The sequence below is a fragment of the Gopherus evgoodei genome, chromosome 18 (assembly GCF_007399415.2).
Source record: "Gopherus evgoodei ecotype Sinaloan lineage chromosome 18, rGopEvg1_v1.p, whole genome shotgun sequence".
In the NCBI taxonomy this organism is placed as follows: Eukaryota; Metazoa; Chordata; order Testudines; family Testudinidae; genus Gopherus; species Gopherus evgoodei.
The window spans coordinates 8,611,810-8,639,546 of record NC_044339.1 but is presented as its reverse complement, the minus strand read 5'-3'; the positions used below and the strand labels follow the sequence as shown (position 1 = coordinate 8,639,546).

General features: G+C 45.7%; 2 protein-coding genes across 4 annotated transcripts; both read left to right on the top strand.

The window, feature by feature from the left end:
• Nucleotides 1-665: 665 nt before the first annotated feature.
• Nucleotides 666-9,897, top strand: MUL1 (mitochondrial E3 ubiquitin protein ligase 1). 3 transcript variants are annotated; one of them, XM_030537646.1, is made up of 5 exons: nucleotides 666-741; nucleotides 1,888-2,022; nucleotides 3,478-3,565; nucleotides 4,509-4,629; nucleotides 7,585-9,897. In XM_030537646.1, exons 2-5 carry the CDS (start codon nucleotides 1,900-1,902, stop codon nucleotides 8,312-8,314), a joined length of 1,062 nt encoding a protein of 353 aa, XP_030393506.1. In that variant the 5' UTR covers nucleotides 666-741; nucleotides 1,888-1,899; the 3' UTR covers nucleotides 8,315-9,897. The 3 variants fall into 3 exon arrangements, with proteins under 3 accessions (XP_030393506.1, XP_030393507.1, XP_030393508.1); XM_030537647.1 differs by lacking the exon at nucleotides 666-741 and adding an exon at nucleotides 773-923; XM_030537648.1 differs by lacking the exon at nucleotides 666-741 and adding an exon at nucleotides 1,456-1,586.
• A 13,789-nt stretch (nucleotides 9,898-23,686) lies between these two features.
• CAMK2N1 (calcium/calmodulin dependent protein kinase II inhibitor 1) lies at nucleotides 23,687-26,911 on the top strand. Its single transcript, XM_030537871.1, is given in 3 exon segments — nucleotides 23,687-24,016; nucleotides 24,018-24,072; nucleotides 25,542-26,911. Coding segments are annotated over 3 exon segments (240 nt in total). The 5' UTR covers nucleotides 23,687-23,902; the 3' UTR covers nucleotides 25,613-26,911.
• The last annotated feature ends 826 nt before the right edge of the window (nucleotides 26,912-27,737 follow it).

The window sequence follows — 27,737 nt, the reverse complement described above, 5'->3', positions numbered from 1 at the left end:
GACTTTTTAACAAGTGTATTTGTTGTGTTGGTATGTTTTTTGGTTTGTGGAAATAATGCAATTTGTATATTTAGGGGAGTGGCTGAGGGGCAAGCAGGGCTCAGGATATTTCTGCTTCAGGCCCCCACTGGGCTAGTACTGGCTCTCAGTGAAATGATTCCTGTTTGCAAAACTTTGGGATGAGAGGTGCTATGAAATGTATAAAGCAGTGTGGCCTACCAGACACAGCCCTGGGTTGAAGAGACCTGGGTTCTATTCCCAGCTCTCTGCCACTGGCCTGCTGGGTGACCGTAGGCAAGTTGCTTTCCCCCTGCATGCCTCAGTTTCCCCAGCTGTAAAAGGGGGCTGATGGCAGCGCCTTCCCTTGTAACGTGCTGTGAGAGCCACCCATGGGAACCCTAGCTAAGAGGCAGGGATCACGGAGGCTCCAAGTCATGCGCACAGATAAGGGGCAGAGCTGGGAAGAGAAGCCCTGACCCTGGCTCCCATACCCAGAGGGAGGCACTGCCTGGGCAAGCTGCGGCCATGCACAAGGGCGGGCTCCAGCCTGTCTCTCTAGCCCTGGCAGGAAGCAGGGAGACTCTGTCTCATAGGGGTGGGGGAGTGGAGGACCCCGCGTGTCTCCTCTAGCCCCACTCTCGATGCTCCCGATTAATCTCTATGCTGCTTGCGGATAGAGTGTAGCCGATGACGTCATCATGCCGCGCCGGAAGGGAAAGGGACAGGCTTGGCTAGGGCAGGGTGAGTGTCCTTCCCTAGCACGGAGCGGCGGAGGGGGAGGGGGAGTCCCAGGAGGAGGCAGCGGTCGGGGGCGTCATAGGGGGGGCAGGCCCTGGAAGGGGTTCGCCCCCTCCCCCCCACGGGCTGCGGGGGGACGCGCGCTGCGTGTGCTGGCTGCATCGGGAGAGGACGCTGGCGGCGGGGTGAGGAATGGGGAAGAGAAAGTAGGGGGTGGGGCAGAGTAGGGCTACCGGGGGGTGGGGCAGAGTAGGGCTACCTGGGGGTATTTGGGGGGGGCAGAGTAGGGCTAGGAAGAAGGTGTTGGGGGGGGTGGGGGAGAGTAGGGCTACCGGGGGGTGTTTGGGGGGGTGGGGCAGAGTAGGGCTACCTGGGGGTATTGGGGGGGGCAGAGTAGGGCTAGGAAGAAGGTGTTGGGGGGGTGGGGGAGAGTAGGGCTAGGAAGAAGGTGTTGGGGGGGTGGGGGAGAGCAGGGCTACCGGGGGGTGTTTGGGGGTGGGGTGGGGCAGAGTAGGGCTAGGAAGAAGGTGTTTGGGGGAGTGGGGCAGAGTAGGGCTACCGGGAGGGTGGGGGTGTGTGGCAGAGTAGGGCTGCTGGGGTGGGGCAGAGTAGGGCTAGGAAGAAGGTGTTTGGGGGGGTGGGGCAGAGTAGGGGTACCGGGGGGTGTTGGGGGGGGAGAGTAGGGCTATCAGGGGGTGTTTGGAGCTAGGAGGGAAGTTTTGGGGGATGAGACAGGTAGGATGGGGCGGGGACCTGCCTGCCCATTGGTCACATTTGGATTTCCCAGATGCTAGTGCTCAGCACTGACTGCTCTCCTCACCTCGTCCTCCTGCTACCATCCCTATAAAGTAAATAGCTGACATCAGCCCTGCTTTTGCTTGTGCTTATACAGTGCACACCAGCTGACTGTCCCTTGTTACTAGGAGCTATCAGCTTCTGCCTTAAATTATCCCTCTTGCTTCCTGAACTGCTTTCTGGTACCTCTACCCCCTCCCCATGGCTCAGTGCTTCTGGCTCAGATTGAGACCACTGTAAATCCTTTTCCTTCATGAGGTCTGTTCCTCCCCTCAGAAGCATGATCGCAGGAAAGTCTCTTAATAACCTGATCATTACTGTAACCTTTTTTTATTTTAAATATGTTTGAACCAGATCTAAATTGCGATGATGGAAAGTGGGGGGCGGCCTCCAACTGGCCAGCTTATACTGCTGGCCACTAGTTCGGCTGTCACGGCAATTCTGTACTCCATTTACAGGCAGAAATCTAAAGTTGCTCACAGCCTCAAGGTCAGTTGTGTGATATTTTTATTTTATTATTGAAAAGTACTAACGTTATAGTCTGGTGTGTAACACTGTAGCACAATCATAGGTTAGAAACTCCATATCAAAGAATAGAGTGTCCTGATGAGTAAATATTTGGTTCATTTGGAGATGTTTTTTCTCTTAATTGAATATTTCATGTCTTTATTTGGCTGTAGAGTGTGGTGTTAGTACTCCATTTGTTTGACGGTGCAGTATTTATCCTGTTCCCAGGAGTGTTCCCCCTTTATATTGTTTTTTTCAGTATTTTAAAACTGGTTCAGGGATTGCTTCACTGTAATAACTTAAACTAACTAGTATGATAAGCATGTTTGGAGGTATTTTATTAGATTAACATGATACACTTATGATAGCAAGTATCAGAGGGATAGCCATGTTAGGCTGGATCTGTAAAAGCAGCAGAGAGTCCTGTGGCACCTTACAGACTAACAGACGTTTTGCAGCATGAGCTTTCGTGGGTGAATACCCACTTCGTCGGATGCGTATAGGTATTCACCCACGAAAGCTCATGCTCCAAAACGTCTGTTAGTCTATAGGGTGCCACAGGACTCTTTGCTGCTTTTATGATAGCAAGTAATTCCCACTGGTGATTTAAAATAGAACACTAGACTGGGACTTAGGTGACCTGGGTTCTGTTCCTGATTCTGCTACTGACCGGCTGGGTGATCTTGGGCAAGTCAGTTCACTGGTCTGTGCTTTAGTTTTCCATCTGTAAAATGGGGATAATGATACGGACATCCTTTGTAAAGTGCCTTGAAGTCTACTGAGGAAAAACATTAGATAAGAGTAAAGTTGTCCTATTAAAACTATGGAGGAAAAAGACTTAATATAGTTAGGCTTGGCAGAATTCTGTTTTTTATATTTTGACAATTTTGACAGATAATATTTTTAGATGTTTATTTTTAAACTTTTTAAAATTTTTTTATCAATTTAAATTTTCATAGTTGTGGGAAATTGTGGAGGGGCCAGGCAATAATTATCTAATGACAGTAGACATTGAGATTCAAAAAGTTCAAGCTTTGTAACTTAAAACACATATTGTCAACATCACATGCCAAAATATACAAAGTAAATATCCTTCAATCAAGCTCTAATAATTTCTCAAGCAGCATTTTTCTTACTTTGCCTATCTATAAATTTTGATATCTGTGGAAATATTATTTTTTGTCAATTTATATGTGTATGGTGAAATTGACATTTACTAATAAAAACCTAACCCTCCCAAGACTAAATATAGTGCTTATTGTAAATTAGCACTGAACTGACCCCCATTCCTCAAAACCCTCCTTTCCCCACCCCCAAGTTTATCTGCACAACACGGTCTTTAGAAATTAGTCATAAGTGAGAAGTCTCTCTTACGTCTGTTTCATAACACACATTTAGTCTATAACTACTGATACATCGGGCTCTTTTTTTATGTAGGGAGCAAAAAAAGTGAATCTAGATCAAGACTTGAAGAACATTCTTATGGAAGCACCAGGAAAATGTGTCCCATATGCAGTTATTGAAGGTATTGTGCAGAAGTGCCTGGGTCGCTAAAGGGTTATAAATATAGCTTCCAATCTTTTCCATTTCACCTTCCCTTCTTCTAAGAAAATAACTTTTCTCCAACATCTCTGATACTGGTTCAGGTAGCTAAAGCAGAGGTTGGTCGAGAAAACATTGAACTATCCAACAAAGCTCACAAGGATAATGAAGTTCTATTTCAAGTAGTAGGCTCAGCACATACATGTACAAAGTAGTTCCTAATTTTTCCAGTGGTTTCTGTCTAATCCCAAACAAGTCCTTACATTAAATGACCTCCATTAGAATAGAAAGTCAGGCAGTCTCCTTAGAATAGTGTGTCTTTTTCCTTGCCTAGCCTATATCCACCTCCTGACTGTCTAGACCAGTGGTTCTCAAACTAGGGCCACCACTTGTTCAGGTAAAGCCCCTGGCAGGCCGGGCCTGTTTGTTTACCTGCCATGTCTGCATATTCGTCCGATCGTGGCTCCCACTGGCCGCGGTTCGCCGCTCCAGGCCAACGGGGGCTGCAGGAAGCAGTGCAGGCCGAGGGATGAGCTGGCTCCCTTCCTGCAGCTCCCATTGGCTTGGAGCAGTGAACGGCAGCCAGTGGGAGCCCTGATGGGCTGAACCTGCGGATGCAGCAGGTAAACAAACCGGCCTGGCCTGCCAGAGGTTTTCCCTGAACAAGCGTCAGCTCTCGTTTGAGAACCACTGCTCTAGATCTTATTCTAGTTCTTCATCTCGGACAGTTGCTGATAACTGAAAGCACTAATTCTCTTCTTCTTATACTTTTAGCCTGTCTATACCATAGTCTTCCTTTGTTGCATAACAGGGTTAACTCTGGCATTATTAATTTTATATGTATTTATTATACATATCATTTTTATTAATGGTTAACAAATATATAGTCTTTATAATTCTTGGTAAAATGTTTCTGTATCTTTCAGGTGTTGTGCAGTCTGTTAAGGAAACTCTCAACAGCCAATTTGTGGACAATTGCAAGGGGGTAGTTCAGAGGCTGACACTCCAGGAGCATAAAATGGTGTGGAATCGAACAACCCATATCTGGTATGTCTGCGTCTCTTCTTGAAAAGATCCAGACATCTGTGCTCCCCCTGTTGGCTTTATGATGAAAACAGCTGCCAAAGAAAGTAATTAGGTATTGAATTTGGTGAGATAATGTAGTGGTGTGATATCATTTGGTCATGAAGCCTACTGAATAATGCAGGAGTTTGGCAGTGAACTAGATTTTGTAGCTCAGTTTACTTGTTCGGAGAGGTAACTATAGGGCAATTCCATTCCATATAAAATAGCCTGTTAACCAAGGTTACTTAGTAACTAGTTGGCTGGGTATTTTGTTTTCCATGAATTATGGATGCTGTTTCAAAACCAGACAAATATTTTGTTGGATTTGAATGGACATGAGAGTTATTCAACAATTAAAATAGTCTAGTCAGTATTTGGGTGGGTTACTGATCAATTTTGAACCAAGGCTCCAGTGTAGATTGTCAGGCTTTTTTCATTGCTGGTAATGCTGTCATTCAGATCAAACTGTAACCACTTGGCTACTGGAGGTCAAATGACACTTTCCGTGAGAAGTAATATTGTTAACTTTGGTGTCCTAGCCAAATGCCATTTATTTTGGCTCCTTAAATTTTTTCTGCTGTGAAAATTGGGTATGATGGTAATTGGTGTGTAATATTGCTGTCCAGTGTTAACCAGCTGCTGCCAGGGCCGGCTCCAGGCACCAGCGAAGAAAGCAGGTGCTTGGGGTGGTCAATCAAAAGGGGCGGCATGTCCGGGTCTTCGGCGGCAGGTCCCTCGGTCCCTCTCTTCCTCTTTGAGCGGCCTCCGAAGTGCCGCTGAAGAGGAAGAGAGAGAGAGCGAAAGACCCACTGCTGAATTGCCTCAGAAGAATGAAGCGGCAAGATTGAGTTGCTGCCGAAGTGCTGTCGATTGGCTTTTTTTTTTTTTGCTTTGCCGCGTGAGGCAGCAAAAAGGCTGGAGGCAGGCCTGGTTGCTGCCATCGAACTCAGAGGTGAATATGTTTCAGTATGGAGTGAAGTCATTCCTATATATAAAGTTTGTAAATCCCTTAAAATGTGTATATATTGAAGGTGCATGTATATGTCATGGATACTTTTTAGTAAGATTTAACATCTTCCATCCCATTCCCTATATTAAATCCTTCTTTAGGAGTGGAAAACTTTTCTCTCTCAAATCCATTTTGTATTTCTTTTTTTCTTTTCCCTTGAGGTGAGCAGGGTAGAGAGTGTTGATGGTGGTAATTGAGAAGGAAGACACCTGTAAACACTCACTTTCTTTACAAATTAATGTAAATAGGTCAGATTTTTGGGCCTGCCAACTTTATTTGTTCCCTTTAATGGCTAGTGCAAGTGCAATGTACACTGTTTTGTGAGGTTTTTTTAACATCATCTGTGATGCATTTGTTTTTAATTCCTTGCCAATTGAGTGGTGGGAATGGCAAAGCCTTTAGGTAGTGTGGATTATTATTAGCAGTGGCAACAACAACAATCTGAGCCTCATAGAGCATCCCTCGCCAAGTCTGAATGCTGTTCAATAAAATCATAAAAAAATCAGTGATGGTGAACTGAAGTGGGCAGCAAACAGTCACGTCCTTAACCTACTTTAGAATTCTATTGCACATTAGCAATTGTTTACATCAGGGAAGGTATTTCACTCTGTAAGCATGAGGAGAGCTGTTATTACAAGCCCTTGGCCCCCACCCCAAAGTTTCAAGATTGGGCGACTTTACATAACTAGCCTAATCAGAGAATGAATGAAATTATTGGGTGTAGGAATCAGAAGTGTCATTTGGGGTGGAAGGCATTCTCCCAAAAGCCTTATAAACTAAAATCACAGCAGAATTCATGGAGGTGCCTGTGTAAAGATTTCGAGATCACGATGTGTTGTGACCCTCATGTAGCTGGTAAAATACTGGAAAATAGGAAATTAATCCAACTTAGCTAGTTTAAGAGCATTTGTCAACAGCTGTAAATTGCTCATATTGAACAATGGTCATAACGTGGCAGAATTCCCCATATGTTAAAATGAGTTCTTAATAATAGACCTACAGTATAATTCAAATGATAAATCTGGTGAGAACATGATTCCCTGACTCAGTACCCGGAGAAGGAATTGGAAGTCACATTGTCAAATGAACCTACTGAAACCAGATCATTGCTCCGCTCTCTGAGCCTAAACAAAGCCTCAGTCAATCGGGTTACACTTATTAAAATTGCTTATGTGCCTTGCAGTGCTCCTTGCCACACAACAATTTGTCAAAGTTGGAAACCCATTTGGAAGATGAGGTATGTCTGAGTGTCGTCTTCTTGCCAGAGGAAGTGCAGTGTCTGCTTCCTTATAATGGAGCTGAGCAGAAGTGTGAGAATACAAAAGAGGGGCCTACTACAGATTCCCCAGGCAACACTGCTACAGAAAGGAAAAGCTTTACAGTTATTTTGACCTAGAGAAATTTTGGTAGGACATGTAAAAATAGGATTCAGATAATACCAGTGCTTTGCCTGAAAGCCCAGTTATGGCACACTAATATAAAGGAGGGATTTTTCAAGAGGATCAAATGCTGCAGAAACTTTCAATGGCTCCAGTAGTGTCAAGGTACTTTGTTCCAGGAGAATTAACGTAATATTTTGTTCTTTAGCACTCAAAGTGCTTTGCAAGCATTAATTAGTTGAAGCTCACAACACTGTAGTTGCTACTGTCAAGTATGTGAGAGGAAGGATGCTTTGTTGATTTAACTTATGTAGGGTTATAAAATTAGCCAACTTGCAGTGCATCTTTTGAAGACTTTTTAACCTCTTATAGAAGAGTAGAGGGCTTGAAGATGGTGTGTTTACAACAAAGCAGATTAAACACCTATTTCATGGCTAGTCTTTAATTAGGGGAAAGTGGCTTGTGTTTTTGCTTGTCATGTGTTCCAGCTGATGGCAAAACGGCTATGCCTGCATTTGCTTTATTTCTCACTCACTTGTCCTCCACCAGGAATGACTGTGAAAAGATCATCCACCAGAGAACCAATGCAACACCCTTTGAGTTGGTGCCTCACGAGGACGGTGCCAACGTCGCAGTAAGGGTGGTAAAGCCCCTGGATGCTGCAGAACTCAGCTTGGAGACGGTGTACGAAAAGTTCCATCCCTCTATTCAGTCCTTCACGGATGTGATTGGCCACTACATTAGCGGCGAACGTCCCAAAGGCATCCAAGAAACTGAAGAGATGCTGAAGGTCGGAGCAACGTTAACGGGAGTGGGAGAGTTGGTCCTAGACAACAACATTATCAAGCTGCAGCCCCCCAAGCAAGGGTTGCAGTATTATCTGAGCAGCCTGGATTTTGACTCCTTGCTGAAGAAGCAAGAATCAAATGTCAAACTCTGGAAAATCCTGACGGTCATTTTCGGCTTTGCAACCTGTGCCACACTCTTCTTCATTCTGCGGAAGCAGTACCAGCACTTTCGGGAAAAGCAGCGCCTGAAACAAATGCAAGATGAATTCAGGCAGACTCAGGAGCAGTTAAGGCATGACATGAACACGGAGGGTGGGGAGACTGTAAAAAACGCCTGTGTCGTCTGTCTGAGTAACATGAAATCATGTGTCTTTCTCGAGTGTGGGCACATCTGCTCCTGTGACGAGTGCTACCAGGCACTTCCAGACCCAAAGAAATGCCCTATTTGTAGGCAGGCAATTTCTAGGGTGGTTCCTTTATATAACAGCTAAAAGGTCATGGCTTTGGAGCAATTTGCAAAAATGTTTCCCCTCTTAAGGGGTTTTCTCAAGTCCTGATTGGCCTGTCTGACAGTTTGGGCAGGTGCTGTTCCTGGGAGGGATTTGTTGGGAGAAGAGTGAGTGGGTGAGACTGCCTTGTGATCCAAAATGCAACAGTAGAATTTTACTGCAGAGGCAGAACTGACGTAAAGGTTATAACTTAATCAAGAATTGGTCCTAAAGGGAGCAAATCCAGCTAATGAGTGCATTGAGTTTCCTTTAGACTGCACCTTGTAGACTTTGAGGATGGTTTTTGCAGTCTCTAGAAATGAAGTTTTTATTAAGATGGTGAGTTAATATTTCTCTTTCTGCACTTCTAATCCCTTGTGTTTATTACAGTTGGTATCTACATATCTTTTGATTTTTGTACTTTCTGTTATTGGTTTATTGTAACAGGATCTGCAGTCACTGTAGATTTAGTTTGATCCCACTTGATTTCAGTGTCTGAAATATCTGGGCTAGAAGAAGCTTTAGTCTGAGATGGCCTTTAGACTGCCAGATTAAAGTGATGCCGTCAAGTAGTTCTAAGGCCTGAATTTAGCATTAAGAATTTAAGAGCTTTTACAAAGCCTCATATGAATGGAAATATTTTCAAGAAAGACTTTATTTAATTAGAGTGAGCAGTTATGTTCCCATTGCCCTCTCCTTGTTCTCCTGCCATCATCACAAAACATATGAGGTTATTCGTTAAACCTTTCTCGGCAGCATTGGAAATCCATATACGACTGCGTCTTTCTAGCACACGGAAACCAGGCAGTGAAATTCGCCTGTCTGGCTTCATTGTCCAAGCTTGAGGCAGATTCAAAAGGGAACAGGCTTCGATGGTGAAAAATAAATTTGACTTAGATTAATAAAACTAAACAAATCTTAAAGTGGTGGTGGTAGAGCAGGTAAGAAATTTCCTTTCTCGTGAGTTTTTATTTTGACAATAGCCCTTCTTGTAGTAGGTGAGACTGGTGGTGGTATCAGTTAGGCTAGGAACTGGGATGGAGGTGACGGATGGGATTGTTATTTGGGCTTTTGGAATCTGACTCTCAAAGTTTCTGTCTCTGCCCACGAGTTCAGTAAAAGTTGCTGCTTCCCAGCAATAGAGCAGTAAGCAATAAGAGAACACTCCTCTGCAGTCTTGTGTTATGTTGTATGTATTTCTTTTGCTTTCTGTTTGTTCTGACACATACACAAATTGGCCAAGCAGCGTCATGACAATAGACAGTGTATGGTGTTGGAGAAAACTCTACTTCCACAATGGTTATAAAGTAAAATCTTGAATGGGATTAGATTTTTTTTTTTAATGTACTTCATAATACTCCATTCTGCCTTCTTTCTTCCTTTGATTTAACATTCTGATTTCATGTGTGGTGGTGAACCACAGAGTGCTGGTCACCCTCAGTACTATTTCACAACATCTGTGAAACAAAGGGGTGCATTGCATATTTGTGCACTGACCACAACATAAAGGAAAGCTTTGTTGATATTCCTGGACTCCTCTTTATTTTGTTCCATGTATATTAGAAATAAATGTTTATCTTCAAAAAGAAAGCACAAATCTCTTTCATTTCCCAAATTTCTTACTAAATAATAGATGGAAATTGTTCTTGAATGGAATATAAAGACTTCCTGATCCAGATGACACCAAGGTCAATATTTATGTTGGAGGACATCAGATCTTCATATTCAGTAAACAGAAAGTCAGTGGATGTATTGTTTTTGTACATTCAAAATATTTTGAGATTTTTCTAGTATATTCAACTTCTGTTATGGCCATGAATTTTAAAAGGTATTTCCTTTGAAACTGTCATTCTAAAGAGGAGATTTCACTACATATCTGGAAAATAAACTACTGGCTTGGAGCTCACAGCCAATAACGTTGCACTCATTTATATAACATGTTCTGATTGGTTAACATTACTGCATACCTCTGAGGACGTACACAGAAAGTTGCTGGCTCGTCAATGACAGATTCTAGCAATTAGGGACCAGGATTTTTCTCATATATACGGGAGTAAACATTCCAGAGAATGGAGGAGATGGATTAGGGTGGCAACTCCAATGGAAGTTGATGGGTTAAAAGTAATTTGGCATACAATGGAATTGTGTTGGAGCTTGGATGGCTGTTTAGGCCTGTCCCTTTTTTTTTTTTTTTTTTTTTTTAAATGGGGGTCTTGATATTTTGACCATTTGTGTTTTAGTAGCTGTGATAGCTCTAGAGACTCTGATAACTCCAGTTTTCCAGTTGTGCCTAAGGGGTGGAGGGATAACTCCGTGGTTTGAGCATCAGTCTGCTAAACCCAGGGTTGTGAGTTCAGTCCTTGAGGGGGCCACTTAGGGATCTGGGGCAAAAATCTGTCTGGGGATTGGTCCTGCTTTGAGCAGGGGCTTGGACTAGATGACCTCCTGAGGTCCCTTCTAACCCTGATATTCTATGATGTCAGGTCTCCATTTAGTGCCAATAGTACTAAGACAGTTAAACCATGTAAGGCTCGGTAGTCATTGGCCCTGTTAGTCAGTCACTTCTGTCAGAGTGGAGTAGCACTGAATGTGTTGCAGTATGGCTCTCCATTCCAAAGAAGCAATCCTGTAATCAAGGATCTGGCTGGGAGTTGGGGCTCCTATATTGGAACAAGAGCCTGAGGGAGGGTCTGTAGCTTTACAAATGTGTAATCTCAAACAACTGCATGAGGTACATATCCACATTTAAGAAATGGGATAATAAAGACCTGGAGAGTTGAAACTTGCCCAAAGCCTTTTGGTTTTTGGCCGCTGGTCTTGTACTTAATTCACTCAAACCACCTTGCATTTCCCATCCTGCCGCTACTGGGCACTGGAAGTCTGCCAAGCCCTTGCTTTTTAGGTACAAGATGTTCAAAATGGGTTGTCATCCTTTTTTCTCTTCCCTCTTCTGCCCCTGCACTGGCTTGTTCCTTATCACCTTCTCTGGAGAAACGGTAGGTGCTCACCCCTGGGGAGAATGGGACAAACGAATTGAGTGACCATTGCTTAGAGCAGGGGTCGGCAACCTTCCAGAAGTGCTGTGCTGAGTCTTCGTTTATTCACTCTGATTTAAGGTTTCGTGTGCCAGTCATACATTTTAATGTTTTTAGAAGGTCTCTTTCTATAAGTCTATAATATATAACTAAACTATTCTTGTATGTAAAGTAATAAGGTTTTTAAAATGTTAGGAAACTTCATTTAAAATTAAATTAAAATGCAGAGCCCCCTGGACCTGTGGCCAGGACCCGGGCAATGTGAGTGCCACTGAAAATCAGCTGAAAGGCGGCACGCATGTCATAGGTTGCCTGCCCCTGGCTTATTAGAGAATCGGCCAAAGCAGGAGCGTTCCAAACCACTGATGTGATTTAGCAGCAGGCCAGTTTGTCTGTAAATTCACTTTAACGATTTCGCCCTTTTTCATGTCACCACATTCTCCCAACTACCCGTGATAGAAGAATGAGGATGCCTTAAAGGAACAAGGGGATACTTATCGGGTGTATTCTTAGTTTATGCTCATATCCTAGTTCCTGACGTTTTGTTACCCCATTCTGTGTGTAGAGGCCCGTCCGTCAGACTGACTAGGAAGGAGTTGCTTTGATAAATGAAACCACCTGTTACCCCATTTCCACATAGACTAGGTACGTCTTCTTGCCGCTGCCCTCGTCACTGAAATCCAGCATATAGTTTGGATCTGTGTGGCTCTTTAAGCTGGCAGGGCAAAAGGCTTCTGACAGATGTGTGTGTTTGTTTATATTCTTGTATCCTGAGCCAGTTCAGCATATGACAGAGAGTAAAACACTTTGAGAGATGCTGCAGCTACCCCAGAGCCACTCCATATCCTCATTACAAAGCTCACAGCTTCAGACTTGTCATCAAACCCTTATCTGTGTTAACAAGCATCTCTCTCTCTGAGACACACTGTGCCCAGCACATCCTGTGCCCCAGCTTGTCTGCCCTGGTGCATTAATCCTCTGTTGAGTAAGGTACCAAGGATTGTGAAGGTTATTAGAGGTTGTGGGGGAGGAGATTTGGGACAATGGCTTTTTTGCTTCCTCTCTGATCAGTGTATTCTTCATTTATCAGTAGAATGGTTTGGTGTAGTTGTCATGGAAATAGAATACATTACCGGGGCCTGCCTTGCAAGATGAGCTTGCTGTACTGTAGTGTGTTTCATTATGACATTTAATCCAGGATTTTTTGGCTGAAATGGGCCAGGAGGAGCAGAACTACACTTTATTTTGAAGTGGGTTGAGCCACTTTATCAATCTTGGACAAGAGAATTTCCATTTTATTGCCTCCAAAAATCCCTCACGGCTTCCAGATGTGCTTGTTAGTCACTTCCCGTACAGCCGTTTCATTGTTATTTTACTCCCTGATACACATTGAGCGAGACTGATGGCCGCACCGTGCGTATTAAACTGACACCATTAAAGGTTATATCCTGCATAGCACGACTGTCAATCTTTCTGCTGCAGTCAATGAACTTGAACACGAGTTTCAGCCTTTTATAATCCTCACTTTGGGACTCCCTTTGCTCTGAGAGCTCAGAGCTGTGTTGGTTTGGTTTTAAATGAAAACAACTCCCCCTTCGACACACACTCCTTTTGTCAGCAGCTAGAATAAAGGGTGAATTACGTGCTTTGTTTCTTTGTTAAATGCTAACAAGGTTAAACCGAGAGATCTTTGTGTGCCAGCGTCAAGGATTATGTCAGCTCTGGGAATAGTATGAGCTGCTTCTGCAAAGCTGGGACAGAGAGCACAGGACCATTGCCTTTTGGGGTTGTCACTAAAACAAGGGGGAGTTGGATTTAATTGCAGGCATAGACAGGCAAGTTTCCCCTCAGAAAACCGTTTCCAGAGCTGAACTGAGTCTTTTTAAAAGGTAAATTCTCTTTATTAGTTTTACAGTGAAACAATCCAAGGCATGTTTATGAAACAGGATATGTATCAAGCGAGTGGTGGTATCCTGCAGTGAAACTGCAGAGCCCTGCGGTGAAGCCACTAGTGCGGTCCAGTTATTCTGTCCATTACTTGAGAGAGCAGGCCTGTGGGGATTAGAGGGGATGCCACTCAGGCCTATGCTTCAGCACTTGAGACATCTAAGTAGTGGGAAGAGGCCAGTGGGGTCTCGCTGCTCTCCTTCCCTGTATCTATCCCCGTGCCAACCCAGCTGGCATTCTGACAAAGAGCATCTTCACTGCAGTCTAGTTTCCCTGCCTGTGGCCAAGTTAAAAGACCACACAACCATGCAGTGTTGAGGTGGATGTCGCATTGACAGGCTTGTCCACAAGATCCGAGGCAAGATGGGTTGCAAAGGGATGAAATAACGGCTTAATCAATTATGCATGTCTTTTAAAAAATAGAAATGGGAAACTCAAAGTTATAATGTCCCTCTGTGAGAGTCTCTTTGTGGCCGGGTTCACAATTAAACAAGAGTTATTAATGGAAATTCATGGAGCTTTGTTTCTTCCTGATAAGCCAGTTGTCCTGCATTAGTCCAGAGTTTCTCTAATTTAAGGACTTAACTTGCATAGGCTTGGTCCAAAAGTAGATCCTTGGAGGGTTAGAAATAAGGTAGTGAATCAAGAAAGTCCTCACAGGCAGCACGAAACTGACGTTTCTGCCTCTCCCCAGTTTTGATGCTATTCTGGTGATTCATTTATCATCTTCTTACCAAAACAAAGGTGACATTTTTGCAGCAGGGAGACTAACTTCATCATCAACTTTCGGAAGCAGTTGGACCGTAACATGTTCCTACACCAGACATGTTTCATCTGTAACAGAATGTTCAGAAGCCCTCAGGCTGCAGAGTTTGAAGCTGCATGTTTTCCACAGGTTTTTAGCTGTGTCCGGTCCTATCTGTACTCTAGATGGTGCAATAGAACCATGATATCCAGTACACCTGGCTATGGCTCTCTCACCACTGTGCTTTCTTGAAAATACTGGTTCTAGCAAAAACTGCTGTAAAACTGTTAACAGGCTGCCTCTTTTGCCTAGAAATGGTGGGGTCAGGCAGAGGAGGAGAGACGTAGGGGTGGGAGGGGGCAATAATGAAGAGCAGTAGGGAAAAGGGAACTGCCACGCAAGGCTATTTCTGTTTCACACTAGGCGCTTTCACTGCCGCTACTGTGATAGCATTGTACCTGTCGATGCAGTCCAGAGGAGGGTTTGTTTTCCAGCCCCCGCCCCAGCCACCTGTTTCAGACGAGGAATACAGTAGAATTGATCAGAGCTGGGGAGGAGAAGGATGCTAATGGGGATTTATGTAATGAATTCTATAATGCTGAGTGTCTCATGTTTTGGTCACAATTCCTAAATCTCTCCTTGCCTCTCCCTCGCATATTTGTTCGGAAAAAGGTGTTTCCCCTCGCTTTCTGTCTTGAACTCTTGCATTGCTGTTAAACAGCTGTCATGCCCCACCCCCAAAGTGGCTGCAATTCAGTGGTGACTGAAATGATCCCTATCCTGTGTATAGTTTGTAAAACACTACATTTTTAAAGTGCTTTGAGATCCTTCTTGATGAAAATCGCTATAACCATGCATATTGTTATTAATATGGTCACTCCTTGATCTGTGGCTCTCTGTATAGTATGACCATTGTATTTGGTTCCAATGTGAACTATAATTTCTCTCTCCATGAGGTTTGCTCCTTCATTGGGAGTAAGGAAGGGGAGACAGCAGGATTTGGTATGAAACTCAGAGACTGCCACTCAGCGCTCACTGAACATTTTAATTAAACATCTGCAGGACAAGAGACAAAAGATGATTTTGTGGTTGAGGAGTCGGACTGGGACTCTTGAGGCCTTGGTTCAGTTACTGGCTCTGCTATAGACTGTGACCTTGGGCAAATTACTTAATCTCTTTATGCCTCCGTTTCCCCTGTCAGCTGGAGATACAAATACTTCCTTGTTCTGTCTTGTCTATTTGGGCTGTAAACTCTCTGGGGCTGGGACTCTCTCTTACTGTGCGTATATACAGGGTCAAACACAATGAGGCCTTCCTCTCACGTAAGACTTCTAGGCGTTACTGCAATAGAAAATAAGTGAGCCCAAACTGGTGCTTTAGTTTGTATTACGATTACAATTTCCTTTCATTCCATGTTCCTGTCTCTTTTTTCCCTCCCTTTCATTTATTTGCTTCTCATTCTCTTGTGGGAAAGGTGGTCGTCTTTCTTTTTGTCTTGTGTTCTCTTTGGTTTTTCTCCCAGGTTCTGTTTTCTAAGTGTCTTTTAATTTTCAGTGTCTCTCTACAGCAGTTTATCTTCTTGTAAAGGACTTTCCTTGCATTTTATGATGTCATAAAAATGATCTCTTGGGCAGCTCAAAGTGCCCGTCTCTTCTGAAAAAGACGCTGTGTAAAAACAACTCTCTCTTACTCAACAGACCCGCTCCTTGTTTGTATTTGGAATCGGATCAGCTGATTTTACTGTCAAAAATAAGTGTTTACTCTTGTCAGCACTGCAGAGCTAAAGAGAAGCGAGCTGGGTTCTAGTCAGGCCTTGGCAAAATTATGTCATAAGTTCCAGTCAGTTAGCACGTGCCAACACAGTGATAGCAATGGAAGTCCACGGAGGCTACAGTTTGTAGACAAGGAGATCACCCAATGACCAGGATGATGATGCAGCCAAAGAGAATAACCTCCTATGACCCTCAGATCCCAAACTCAGTATGAAGGGATAATTGGGGGCTGGAGGGGAGGAAAAAGCCCCATAATTTATTTGTAAACTTTCTTTGTTATTAAAATGATTGCAACAAACAGGTGATGCAATGAAGCCATGTTAATCACTTTTCTGAGCAGAGAGGCTCTTTCAGTTGAAGGACGATTGCCAGGAAGCAGCCTGGCCTCACTTGATTAGTCCCCTCTTTTCAGGATCTGGGGGATTGTGAACCTTTGCCAATGGAACTGCTATCCCTTTCCGTCCTTAGCTGATAGAATTAATAGCAACGCACCAGTAAACAGCAGACTCTGTCAAGATCTCAGCTTTTAGCTGCAGCTGTCTCCAGGGACAGAATTCAGAGTGAGAGCTTGATCAACTTGCTAGATTTGAATGTCTAAAGAAACAAATTGACGTGTCTGTTGTTTTCGATGCGGTGACAGCTCTGTATGTGTGTTTTCCCCTCATGTTCTCTTTTTTTCCAGGGTTTCAAGCTCTTTGCATTCTCTGCCTTCCTCTTAATGATGGATTTTTTTATATCTCAAACAAGGAGGCACTATGGTGCAGTGAACTGTGCCTATCTGGGAGTAAAGAGACTGGGATGCTAGACCAGAGATACTCAGAGATCTTTAACGCATCTGCTGCAGCTCTTTGCAGCACATAATATTAAAACACTGTGTGATTTATTTATTAACCAGTCAAGATACTTTTACTATGTTATTAACCAATTAAGTTATCAGCTTGCATTAAATTATTAACTTATTTGCTGTGAGAAGAATTGTTTATATAAAAGAGATAGTGCTATAGTAAATGAAACAATGAATTCACACAACTATGGCTCCTTCGAGTAATGTTGGTCCTAATTTGGCTCCTGAACCACTGAGGTCAGAGTATCACTATCCTAGACCATACCTGTGTCCATGGGCAAGTCACTTCCCCTCTCTCTGCCTCTAGCTTTGCCAGCTGCCGGACATGGTTAGTGGTACCGGACACCCTTTGTAAAGCATGATAGCAAAGCTAATTTTACCATTACCACCACCTCCTGCCGCACCTTGTCTTGCTGGCTTTCAGCCAGACTCTCCAGGAAGAAATAGAAAAAAGTGCACGGGAATTTAGTACTCGTGAAATGTATCCTACCCAAAAAGCAGCCACAGCCTGAGCAGCATGGACTGATAATAAGAACCACAGTATCAAGGCAAGGGAATCTCTGCGACAGGTTCTGAATGAGCATATGTGCCTTGTTACCCACCATGTTGCTCAAATGAGAGACCCATTCTAACAAGCTATTTATTTCTTCCTGCCAGCTGCTTCTGTGCCTTCACCCAGGGACACACTCTGACCCCTTACACCTTTTGGCGAGTGGTTACTAGCATGAGTATTCCACTGAAATCAGCAGGACTGTGCATGAGAGTGACTACTGATGGCAAACCTTTTACTCCCATCTGTCCTTCAGTGATGGGATTCCCCTCCCCAGGGCAAGCTGTGCATGGTGGAGATTTCCTTCCTCGGACAAACTCTTCCTTCAGCAGAGGATTGCCTACTGTGGTCCAGGTAACGCTTGTAAGTCACTTCCTCAGATGGAGTGTACCAAGCCAATGCAATATTGAGAGCCTGCAGTGGCAGCAAAATAATCAGCAGCCACGTGGTATCTGCCTGCAGGACTTGGCAGCTTGGTGGCATTCATCCAACATCAGCTCTGCTGCATGATCTGAGCAGCTGCAATGAGTGGTAGAAGAGCCGTAGAAGGATCAGTAAATAGGTACAGTTGTAAAATAGGTATTTCATGTAGCTGAAGTGCTGCTTCTGCAGAATCCATCCTAAAAGCAGTGTCTACGGAAACGTTACTACTGACCTGAATCAAGACGCACTCTCGCGCAGCAGAACAATTACACTGCAGAAGATGCTGCCTCTCTGCTTCACCCTCGCTCCCCTCCTCTTTTCAAAAATGAGTCTGATCTCTCCAGCTGCTAGATTAGAAACCACAGTTGTATAAAGCAGCCAGAAACTGATCACGTGACCGGCTGAGTACGCAGTGCCAGCACAAGCGAAAACTGAACTAGCAAGCAACTGTCCCCGCTCCTGAAACCCACCAAGAACGTTTCAAGGCCAGAGAAAGTTGTGTACCTTATTAATAAACCATGGTGTTCGGAGACGCTTTTGTTTTAACCCACTTGCTGCCAGACATCTCTGTGGCAGGCAGTGCTGCTAACTTCACTAAGGACCTCACACTGGTTGGTGGGATGGTCAGATATATTGTGTGTGTTTTGCAGCAATTAAGAGCATGCTGGTTTGATATCCCTAGTCGGTGCGGTGGACCGGCCTCGTTTTGGGTCTGGTGAGCCCACAAACCCAGGTGCATTTAAGCTTTGCAGTGAAAATTAAGCCCCTAAAATCTGAGGCTACTGAGGAACCTTTAAAAAGCCTCTTTTCCTTTATTAGGTAGCAATGTGGTACTTCTCATTTTCAAAGCACTCTAACAGGAATTATGCATTGCTATGCATTTAGATGGGGAGCGGCAGAGTGCTTAAGTGACTTGCCCAGGGCCACAAAGGGAATCAGTGGTAGAGATGTCCATATGCTTTAAATGCTTCTGGTCCTTGTTCCTGTGTTCAGTCCTCTGGGCCATGCTGCCTGCCCAGTATAGCAGGCCTGTGGTTAATAAAAGGAGAACCCTCCATTCTGGAGGCAGGGATATTATCCAAAAGCTGTGCTCAATTAGTGCAGGCTTTTATGCCCAGCTGCTTGACCCGTTACTGCCTATTATTTCCTTTGCTGTATCATTTTCCCTCTGCTGAGTGATATACTGCACAAAACAGAGGGTCAGGGTTGCTCCCATGAAGCCTGTTTGTCCGTTTTAATTAGGGACTTTGGCACAAGTGAGACTTCCTTCTCCAGCCCAGACTTAGCCTTTCAGGCAGCAGCCACACCATTGCTCTGTTATCTCTGTTGCCAAGCGATTTCTAGGGGAAAAAGAAGGTAGCCATGCAAATATAACTGTTTAAACACGTCTCCTGTGCACTGGGACCAGCGAATCTGCAGGCAAAGCTTGAAATAGGCTTATTTGTTACAGAAACATCAGACCGAGAGGCTTTGGGAAGCTGACAGCCAGTGTCTTCTTGCAAGGCTGGGCAGGATTGAGAGAATCAGGTTTTGAGTTCCTGGGTGGGTTGGTTCTTGGAAGACAGTACCAAAGAGCTCTTCATTTACACTTAATCCATTTTGGAGCTCTTAAACCTCTCGGGAGTGGAAAGTGCTTGTTCACCTGCTCATCCGCTGCTGAAGCACTTTATAGATTACAGACAACATCCCCTTCAGATGATGTGATTCTGCCACAGTCACTAACCACGGTGCCCTCCAGCTCCCCCTCTGACGTACTGTCCCAAAACACACTCCGGAGTCCCTCAGCCCAGCCTGCCAATGTTCGGTGTCACCTGGGCTCCTGGGCCCAGGGCCAGGGGAAGGATTTCCATTTTTTCCATTGAATTCAGTAGTGGTGGAACGTTTGAGGCTGAAGTCCTGTATCCACAGAACAAATACGTCGTGCGCAACAATAGTACACGTTCTCCTACCCTGCTTTTCTTGATCTGCCTCCCCCTCCCCATCTTTAAAGGGAGAGGGTAGCTCTGTCTCTAAGCCCATCAACCCTAGGTTGCTGGATCTCAGCCAAGACTACCAGCAGGAGTGTTAATTAGTGCTGAGGCTCACGTGCATATCTGTTCACTAGGAATTGGCCTGAGACCACCAGTTCACTGCAGAGAGGGCATGGAACAGCTGTCGAGTGGCAATAACATTCAGTCACAGACATCTGGAGCTGGAATCAGATTGGTACCCCAGAAACGAAAGGTTCTGTAGCTCACTTTCATGAGCTGTCCGGACCCTTGATTCCTGAAGTGCTTGCAAAGCATTAAATGCTTCAAGGTGGCCATTTGTTATTAGTTGGGAATGCTACAAAGAATATTATTTATCACAAAACTTTATAACAGGGGCAATGAGCTTGGTAACAGGATAGCCTGAGCCTTTTGCTTCTAGGTCAGTGGCTCAAATTCAGCTGAGGAAGGACAGAAGCGTTGTTCCCACCTGACGGTGACGTAGTGAGCAGGCAGTATCAATCCAGGTACCACTGTGGTGGGCACTAACTGGGAACTTTCCTGGCAGCCTCAGCAGAGAGCCTAAGGCTTGAGTGGGCATGCAGACTAGCCATTGGTAGGACGATTCAAACACCTCTTGGGCTAGGCCCTCCACCCATGGTTCAAAGGGGGAGAGAGAGCTCAGTGGTTTGAGCATTAAGGTTTGAGTTTCAGTGGTTTGAGCCACTTAGGGGTCTGGGGCAAAAATTGGTCCTGCTAGTGAAGGCCAGGGGCTGGACTCAATGACCTTTCAAGGTCCCTTCCAGTTCTAGATTGGTATATCTCCAAAGCATGCGTGACTGGCTTCTACTCCTGTTACCTCAATGGGAGAGAAGGAGCAGAGCCCCTACCCATCCCCGCCCCTTCTCCGTAAGCTGCCACTGACTGTGCAAGTACCTGTTCTCTGCATAAACAAGATTTCAGTCGTCAGGGTTGTCAGTCTGGCACCTTTTGCCAGCACTAAAATTCACACCCATCTCCATGTACTGAATAAATCTGCACAAGACGAGGGAATTGCTGCAGGATCAACATGTTACCCTCCAAGCAAAAGAGGTTTGCTCAAAGAGAAGAACAGACTACAAAAAATGCCTGTAAGAATCAGCAGTGACTCGTGAACTCTGCTAACTATGCCCTCCTTTCCCTTCAAAGGGTGTACACTGGAGCTGCGCGTTATGGGTAGCGGGATGGAATGGTACATGGTTTTCCTAGTCACTGTCGCCTTGTTAGCGTTGCTTCAGCATGTGTATGTGGCACTGCATGAGGTTCCAGCCTCATTCTGCTGCAATGGGCATCCCTGTGCTTAAATCGCCAAATCAGGAGACCATTTTATCATACTGCATTGGATTAGGTGTCGTATCAGATGACACTGCAGTGCACTATGCTGCAGTGGTCCATCTCCCTCTGTTGCATTGGGTTACACGAGTCCTGCCGCATTGCATGACCTCATGTTCCCTTGGGTCGTGCTGTTACTCTAGCATCACTTTGGCTTACAGAGGGGTTGCCATGTGTCATAGGACACCTTTGATGTTGCATCCTTTGTGGTGCTGTGGGTCATGCAGCCCTGCAGTTTCACAGCCATTTGTGTTGGATTGGGGCACAGGGAACTACAGATTTAGACTAAAAATTTCACAGCTCCTGTGTTATGTAGCGTGACCTTTGTGTTGGGGTAGGATTTTCCTGCTTCCCCTTGTTTGCTTCCCCAGCTGCAGAAGTTACATCCTCCAGGTCAAAAGAGACTCCTTTGTTTGCCTTCCAGCAGCAGGAAGTTACAGGGTATCAGGTTGCCCAGGCATTGCTTCAGACACACTGCACCAGGGTTATGCCATGTCACATGGGAGTACACCAGTGTTTCCGGGAGGCATTTACACCTTATAACGTTACATCACCTCCTTCAGTACAGCAGGACTGCTAGGAGGAGGTAGTGACAGAAACATGCATCGGAGAGCAGGACAGGTGAGATGACCACAGTGCTTGTTTCACGTACCGCATGCTGAGTAATGACATAAGAGGGCACCACGTTTCTAAAACTAAATCAAATCTTTATTAAGAGAACTGTTCACGGGGGTGCTGCAGTAGCAGCTAGCATTCCAGCCACGCGCATGCAGACTGACTTCCCAGTGCCTCCTCCAAACTCTTCCTTCCTGTAACCTGTGCTCCTCCCTCCAGCTTCCATGTAGGTTGTTACAGTGTTGGCTGTGTGGAGAGCCAGGTATGTGGAGCATATAGGTACCACACGGCAGTTTTCACTATATATTCCAGCACTGTGAGCAGGCCACATCCCTCATTCTCTGCCATTTATACCCCCTTGTGAGTGAATCCTTCCTTTCCATCCACACTGAGGACTGGTTATGGAGGCAACGCACACATTAGGAAACAGGGCCATTTACAGAGTAAAGCTACCAGCAGTGTAGAAGATTTTATCTCCCTGGCCATAAGGCTTCATGACAAGGAAGATGGCAATAGCCTCAGCCCAGGCTTCACAAAAGCTCCACCCGCTGCATTAGTGCCATTACTGCAGAGCTGCTGCTCTGAGGCAAAAGAAAATTGGGCTTTGCCATCCCTTTCCCCACTGCTGTAATGGCTGGCCAGGATACTGCATCACCTTAGTCAGGGAATGAACATTCAGGCTTATTTTCTGAGAAGGTGGTGGGAGAATCCACTTGACAGAGATTCCTGGATGGGATGAGAGAGGAAAAGGACAATTACTTAGATGCCAGAGATAGGATATAAATGGGATTGTTGCTGGAGGGCGCTGCTTGTTCAGGAGCGATGAGCTGAGCTTGTCTCTATGGGCCTGTACTTTCTGGCTAAGAGAGGTGAAAACATTACACTTAGTTCCCTGGGACTGGGGACTGGGGGACATTGGCCCTTTTCCAATTTGACAAGCAGTCTAAATACCTGGCTAGACCAGGTTAGATTATCTAGGTCCCTTCTTTCAGTGTTTCTCTGAAGTTAATCTCAGTCTTGAGGCTTTTGGGCAGAAGCTGTTCAAAATGCTCCTTAGATTTTTAAAGGGAGCCACTGAAACATCCACCTGAGGTTGTGTCCCTGCTCCTTTACTAAGGAGCCTGACCAAGACCAGGGTACTCAGAGGGAGAAAGGCAATTGTCAGACCCTTTCTTGGAGATCAGCGCAGTCAGGGGTGCTGAGTGGGTCGGGGGTGGGGATTTCCTCCAAATAATGAACAATAATAATACATTAAAGCAGCAGCCCTTGCCTTTTCAGCAGAGCATCTGGCAGCTTGCTGGCTCTGTACCTGCCACTACATCTTGTTGCTGAAAGCACCCCTCCTCCACTCTGCTGCAAGAGGGGCGCTCGGAGAAATCAAGGGAGCATGGGGATGTGCATCAGAAAAGCAAGAATACTGCAGTATATATGGGGTGGGGTGGGGTGCAGAGTCAGAGACGTTGCCCTGCTGCTGAAAACCAAAGAGGTCAACTGGTTGAGCAGGGGAAGGGTGGCCTTGCCCAGGCAGCTTGCGAACAGGGCTTAATTTGTAATGAAAGAGGTGCTGGGGCTCAGGTATTTTTTTTTTTTTACATTCATAACTGATGTGCCAGGCCCAGAGGTGCCAGGGCTCTGAACTGCCAGGCCCAGAGGTGCCGGGGCTAAGCCCTGTCTGGGAGTCAGGAGCCCGGGGTTTTGTTTCTCCCTCTAGGAGGCAGTAAGGACCAGTGGTGAGAGCAAAGGTTTAGGTCAGGCCGGGCGAGCAGGACCCCCTCTGTGCCTGGTTGTCCCCACCTGCCGGGAGGGGGAGGGTGATGGGAGGCTTCGGGCAGAGGTGGCAGGTGCCCGGGAAGGGCAGAGCCCGGCAGCCGGACCGAGCTCCAGTGCACCCGGGCGGGGAGGCGGAGCCTGGGGCGGGGGCCGCAAGGGAGGGGCGAACCCCCCCCCGCCAGGGCCGAGCCCAGCCCGCGCGCGCGGCAGCCGGGCTCTGCCCTCGGTGACGTTGCTCCTTTCCCCGGGATCTCTGCTGCCTCCTCCTCCCCCCGCTCGGTGCCTGCCGGAGCCCGCAGCCAGCCCCCCGCCCCCTCCTCGCGCCCGGGAGCCGGGCGGCCACTCTCGCGCCGCCGCCGCCGCCGGAGGATGTAGCTGGGGCCGCGCCGCTGCTGCTGCTGCCGAGTCCAGTCGGGAGAGGGACCCCCCCAGCGCCGGTGCAGCTTCCCCTGCCGGGCCGGGGCTGCCGGGCCAGCGGCGACCCTGTCTGCAGGCTGCGAGCGAGCAGGAGCGGGCGGAGGGCCAGGGGCAGCGGACCCGCCCGGCCAGACCATGTCGGAGGTGCTGCCCTACGGCGAGGACAAGCTGGGCCACTACGGGGAGGGCGGGGAGGTGGGGCAGATCTCCTTCACCTGCCGCCTGCAGGACACCAGCAACTTCTTCGCGGGGGGGGCAGAGCAAGAGGCCCCCCAAGCTGGGGCAGATCGGCAGGAGCAAGAGAGGTAAGGGCCGGGCTCGCCCTGTTCCCTAAAGCCCCGCAGCCCCCGGCTGGAGGGGGGGTCTCCCCCGAGCCCGCACCCCGTCTTCTCCGCAGCTGTTCGGAATCGGAGTCACTTCGCCCCGACCCCCCCCACCTGCTTGGCCAGGAGCCCCCCTCTCCCCGCCCCACAGGCGCGTTGCCAAGCGCAGGTGCCCCTCGAGGCAGGGAGCCAGGCAGGCGCCCCGAGATGGGGCTCCCGGAGCGGCGGCCACTGGGCTTTGGACCCGCGCGGAAGGGGTTGAAGTGCTGAGTAAGGGGTCGGGATCCCCAGTCTGCTGGGGGAATCCCAGGGCGGCGGGGACCGGGCACTGGTGCAGCTCCATTTGCCGCCGTGTGCCTGCTCTGTGCACAGGAGTGATCAATAGGGGGTGGGGGGATAAATGCAGCTTGGGATCATTTGCTCACTTAGCAGTGTAAACCGATGGGTCTTTTTTACCCCACAGTTTAGGTGAACAGATCCAAAGCTCTCCCCCCCCCCACTCCTCCTTGCCTCTCTCAGCACACTCAACACCTCCCCAACGGCATTTTCACCTCTGTAGAGAACTGAACACATCCCTGTAGTTAAAACCTTCTGCGTACTGGGGCGGGGGAGGGGGGCATGGAGTTCTCGGACGAGTTTAAATGTATCAGATCCAAGTCTGAGCCTTGTGCGCAGAATTCCGGCTTGCAAGTCAAAATGCTGTTGGAGAGGTGTTGAGTCTGCATCGAGTGGCAAAGAGGAGTGAAAAAACTGCAGTAGATCGTGTAGGTTCTCATAGGGGAGAGAGAAGGTCATCTAGCAGTTAGAAAGATGTTTTCTTCTCTCTTTTTCTCCACGTTGCATGTTTATGATAAAAAACCCACAACAGTCCTAACCTCATGTCCCTAGTAGAGACAAAGAAATTCCAGGTGATCTCAATAATCACAACATAGCTAACCTGGAGGTGTCTCTTGACATCTGGAGAGCTCAGAGATCCTGCAACTCATTTCAGAGGGGGATAAGTTCCATTCAGCTACGACTTACCCCAGTTGATTAAATAAATACACCATCAGTTGTTTTAGGCAACCTAACCCTAGCAGCCAAGTGTTTGGTGACCTTGAAAACACTGGATTAAGTGTGTAATATTATCCTGTGCTTTTAATTCTTTGCAATGGTATCACTTCTTTTTAAATAGAAGCAAATTGCTGAATGGAGACAGTTCTTTCTCTATGAAACTCATGTTTCCCTGACATTTATGCTATTTAAACAAAATCATTTGCAATAACTTTGTGTGTGTGTGTGTGTTGGAATTCAGTGTTGCCTTGGATATTAGGTAGAGACACTCTGTTGAACCATACATGTTTCAGGGAGGCAGATTGCAATGCCAGGGGAATTCATGCAACAGCAAGGAGAAGGGGGGGGGGACAAGGGAAGCTACAATGTATTCATCATTTTGTTTTTCTGCTTTACAGTTGTCATTGAAGATGATAGAATTGATGATGTGCTGAAAAATCTTTCAGAAAAGGCACCTCCTGGTGTTTAATTCCCTCCCAGAGACACTGAGTAAAGGGGAAAAATAATTTACAATGTAACACATTATTGGCAACAAACCAACAAACAAACAAAAAAGCACTCTGAAATCCTTCATTACTAGCCTATGATCCGCAATGCACATCAGCAGATTGTATCTTAACATCAGGCTTGGAGACAGAAGAGGTGCGAAAAGGAAGAAGGTTTAAGTAATGTGCAAACCAAAACAAAAATCCACCAAAAACCCCCACAAAAACCTAAACCCAGCCCACAAACAGTAATAAATCAAAGTGTATCAGTTGCAGCTATGTTGTTTAAATTACTAGTCATTTCTTTTTTCTATATGATGATGAATATTGCACAATTCCAGATGTGGGGTTTAAAGTACTTTGAACAAGGCAGCAAAACACAGTGTTTTCAGACCGTGGTACCTTTTGCTGGTCATGGTTGTTCCAAATGAGCACCTTGTTTACATTATTTAATCTTGCAAAAATGATTCTGTGCACTTGGATGTAACATGCTGTCAGGTTCATTGGGTTTTTTTATGTTGATGTCCTTGGATGTTTAAAAAAAATTATATATAAATTATATATATATATATTTCAGTCACATTTTAACGTATTGATGGAATGTGTGCAAAAACTTTTATAAGGAATGAACTATAGGAAGAATTATTGTTTTATTTTTTAAAGCTTGTATTACTTTTGCTGTGAGCAACTGCTCAAGTTAGCGCAAATGGACAAATTTTATATGTAAAACAGAAAAAAAATGCTCAGCTTTTTCTAACTACCATGCAGTCTGTAGTGTGGGTAATCTCTGTTTTTTTTCCTATATTGTGGCAGTTTATTCTCTTTAATAGACTGTGTTTAAAAAAAAAAAAAAAAAAAAGGAACAAAAAAAATCCGATGTAATCACAAGAGTGCCAAATATCTTGAGATGCCGAATGGCAGTCTGTTTTCATTTCTTATTTAGTGCTCTTTGAGTCTATGTAAAGTAGCACTTTTGGTGTCTTTTCTGTTCTTTATAGGGCTCTCTACTGGATTTTATTGATATCTAGCCTATCTATCTATATATGTATATATATATAAAATATCTTCTGAGTTTTCTTTTACTTTTTTTTGCATGATATGTGCAAAAAAAAAAAAGCCTCTTGTGTGAGGGACTATTTTACTGGTTTTGTTTGCAACTTTGAAAGACAGACCTCAAGAAGGGTTTTATTTTTTTTTCCTTTTCTTAAATATTGTGTATGTTGCACTTTTATCCACCACACAGGGCTATTTCTGCAATGTACAATAAAAAACAAAACAGTCCATTCCTGTGTCTGATCACTATCTCTTGTCTTGTTTTTGTGCCTGCAGCATGCAGAGAAATCTGTTTCAGCCTGAATGCTAAGGCTGCATATGTCTGTCTCAGAGTGAGGTGTGTTAGGTGGTCACTGGGGGAATGTCAAGGAAAGAAGAAACTAATGAAATGTCGAGCTGGCCCATGCTGGAAGTACTTTCTGTTCATACTGAGGCTAATAGTGAATTGGGCATATGGAGATGGTGTGATTATTGCTCTCCAGGGGAAAGTTAAATGGACCCAGATGGGTTGGGTGTGTTGGTTTGCTAGTCATCACTGATTCATTTACACACACACACACACACTCTCTCTCTCTCTCTCTCTCTCTCTCTCTCTCTCTCTCTCTCTCCATCTTTGTGCCAGTCTCTCCTTGGATGACATTACACAAGAGCAAACCCACCAGCCATTCCTGCCTGCTTAGAACTGCCTGCCTGATGTATTGATAAACAAACAAAAACTCACCGCTGGCAAGAAGGATTTTACTTGAGAGACCAAAAAAAAAAAAACCCTCAGGATCCTTGTGCTTGCTCCCGCAGGCCCTTTCACTGCTGAGGAAACCTGCCCAAGCTTTAACGTGCTGTCCCTAACTTCCAACAGTTGCCAAGCGGGTCGAACAATAACATGCCTGCTGCTGGAGCAGAAGGGGCTGGGGGATGGAGGAAGAGTGTGTTTGCCTGGATTGTTACTGGAGCTGAGCCAAAGCAGAGCCATTCACCAGCTCCCCTTCTCTGACCTTGGGCTGAAGGGAGGGAGGGGACTCAGATTAAATGGCACCTGGAGCCAAACTCTTCCTGTTT

What these genes read in the sequence shown, in the direction of transcription:
- MUL1 (XM_030537646.1), top strand. Translation starts at nt 1,900, where the DNA reads ATGATGGAAAGTGGGGGGCGGCCTCCAACTGGCCAGCTTATACTGCTG. An exon ending in AAGTTGCTCACAGCCTCAAG is followed by an intron (nt 2,023 to 3,477) that starts GTCAGTTGTGTG and finishes TTTTTTATGTAG; the next exon opens with GGAGCAAAAAAAGTGAATCT. An exon ending in AATCGAACAACCCATATCTG is followed by an intron (nt 4,630 to 7,584) that starts GTATGTCTGCGT and finishes GTCCTCCACCAG; the next exon opens with GAATGACTGTGAAAAGATCA.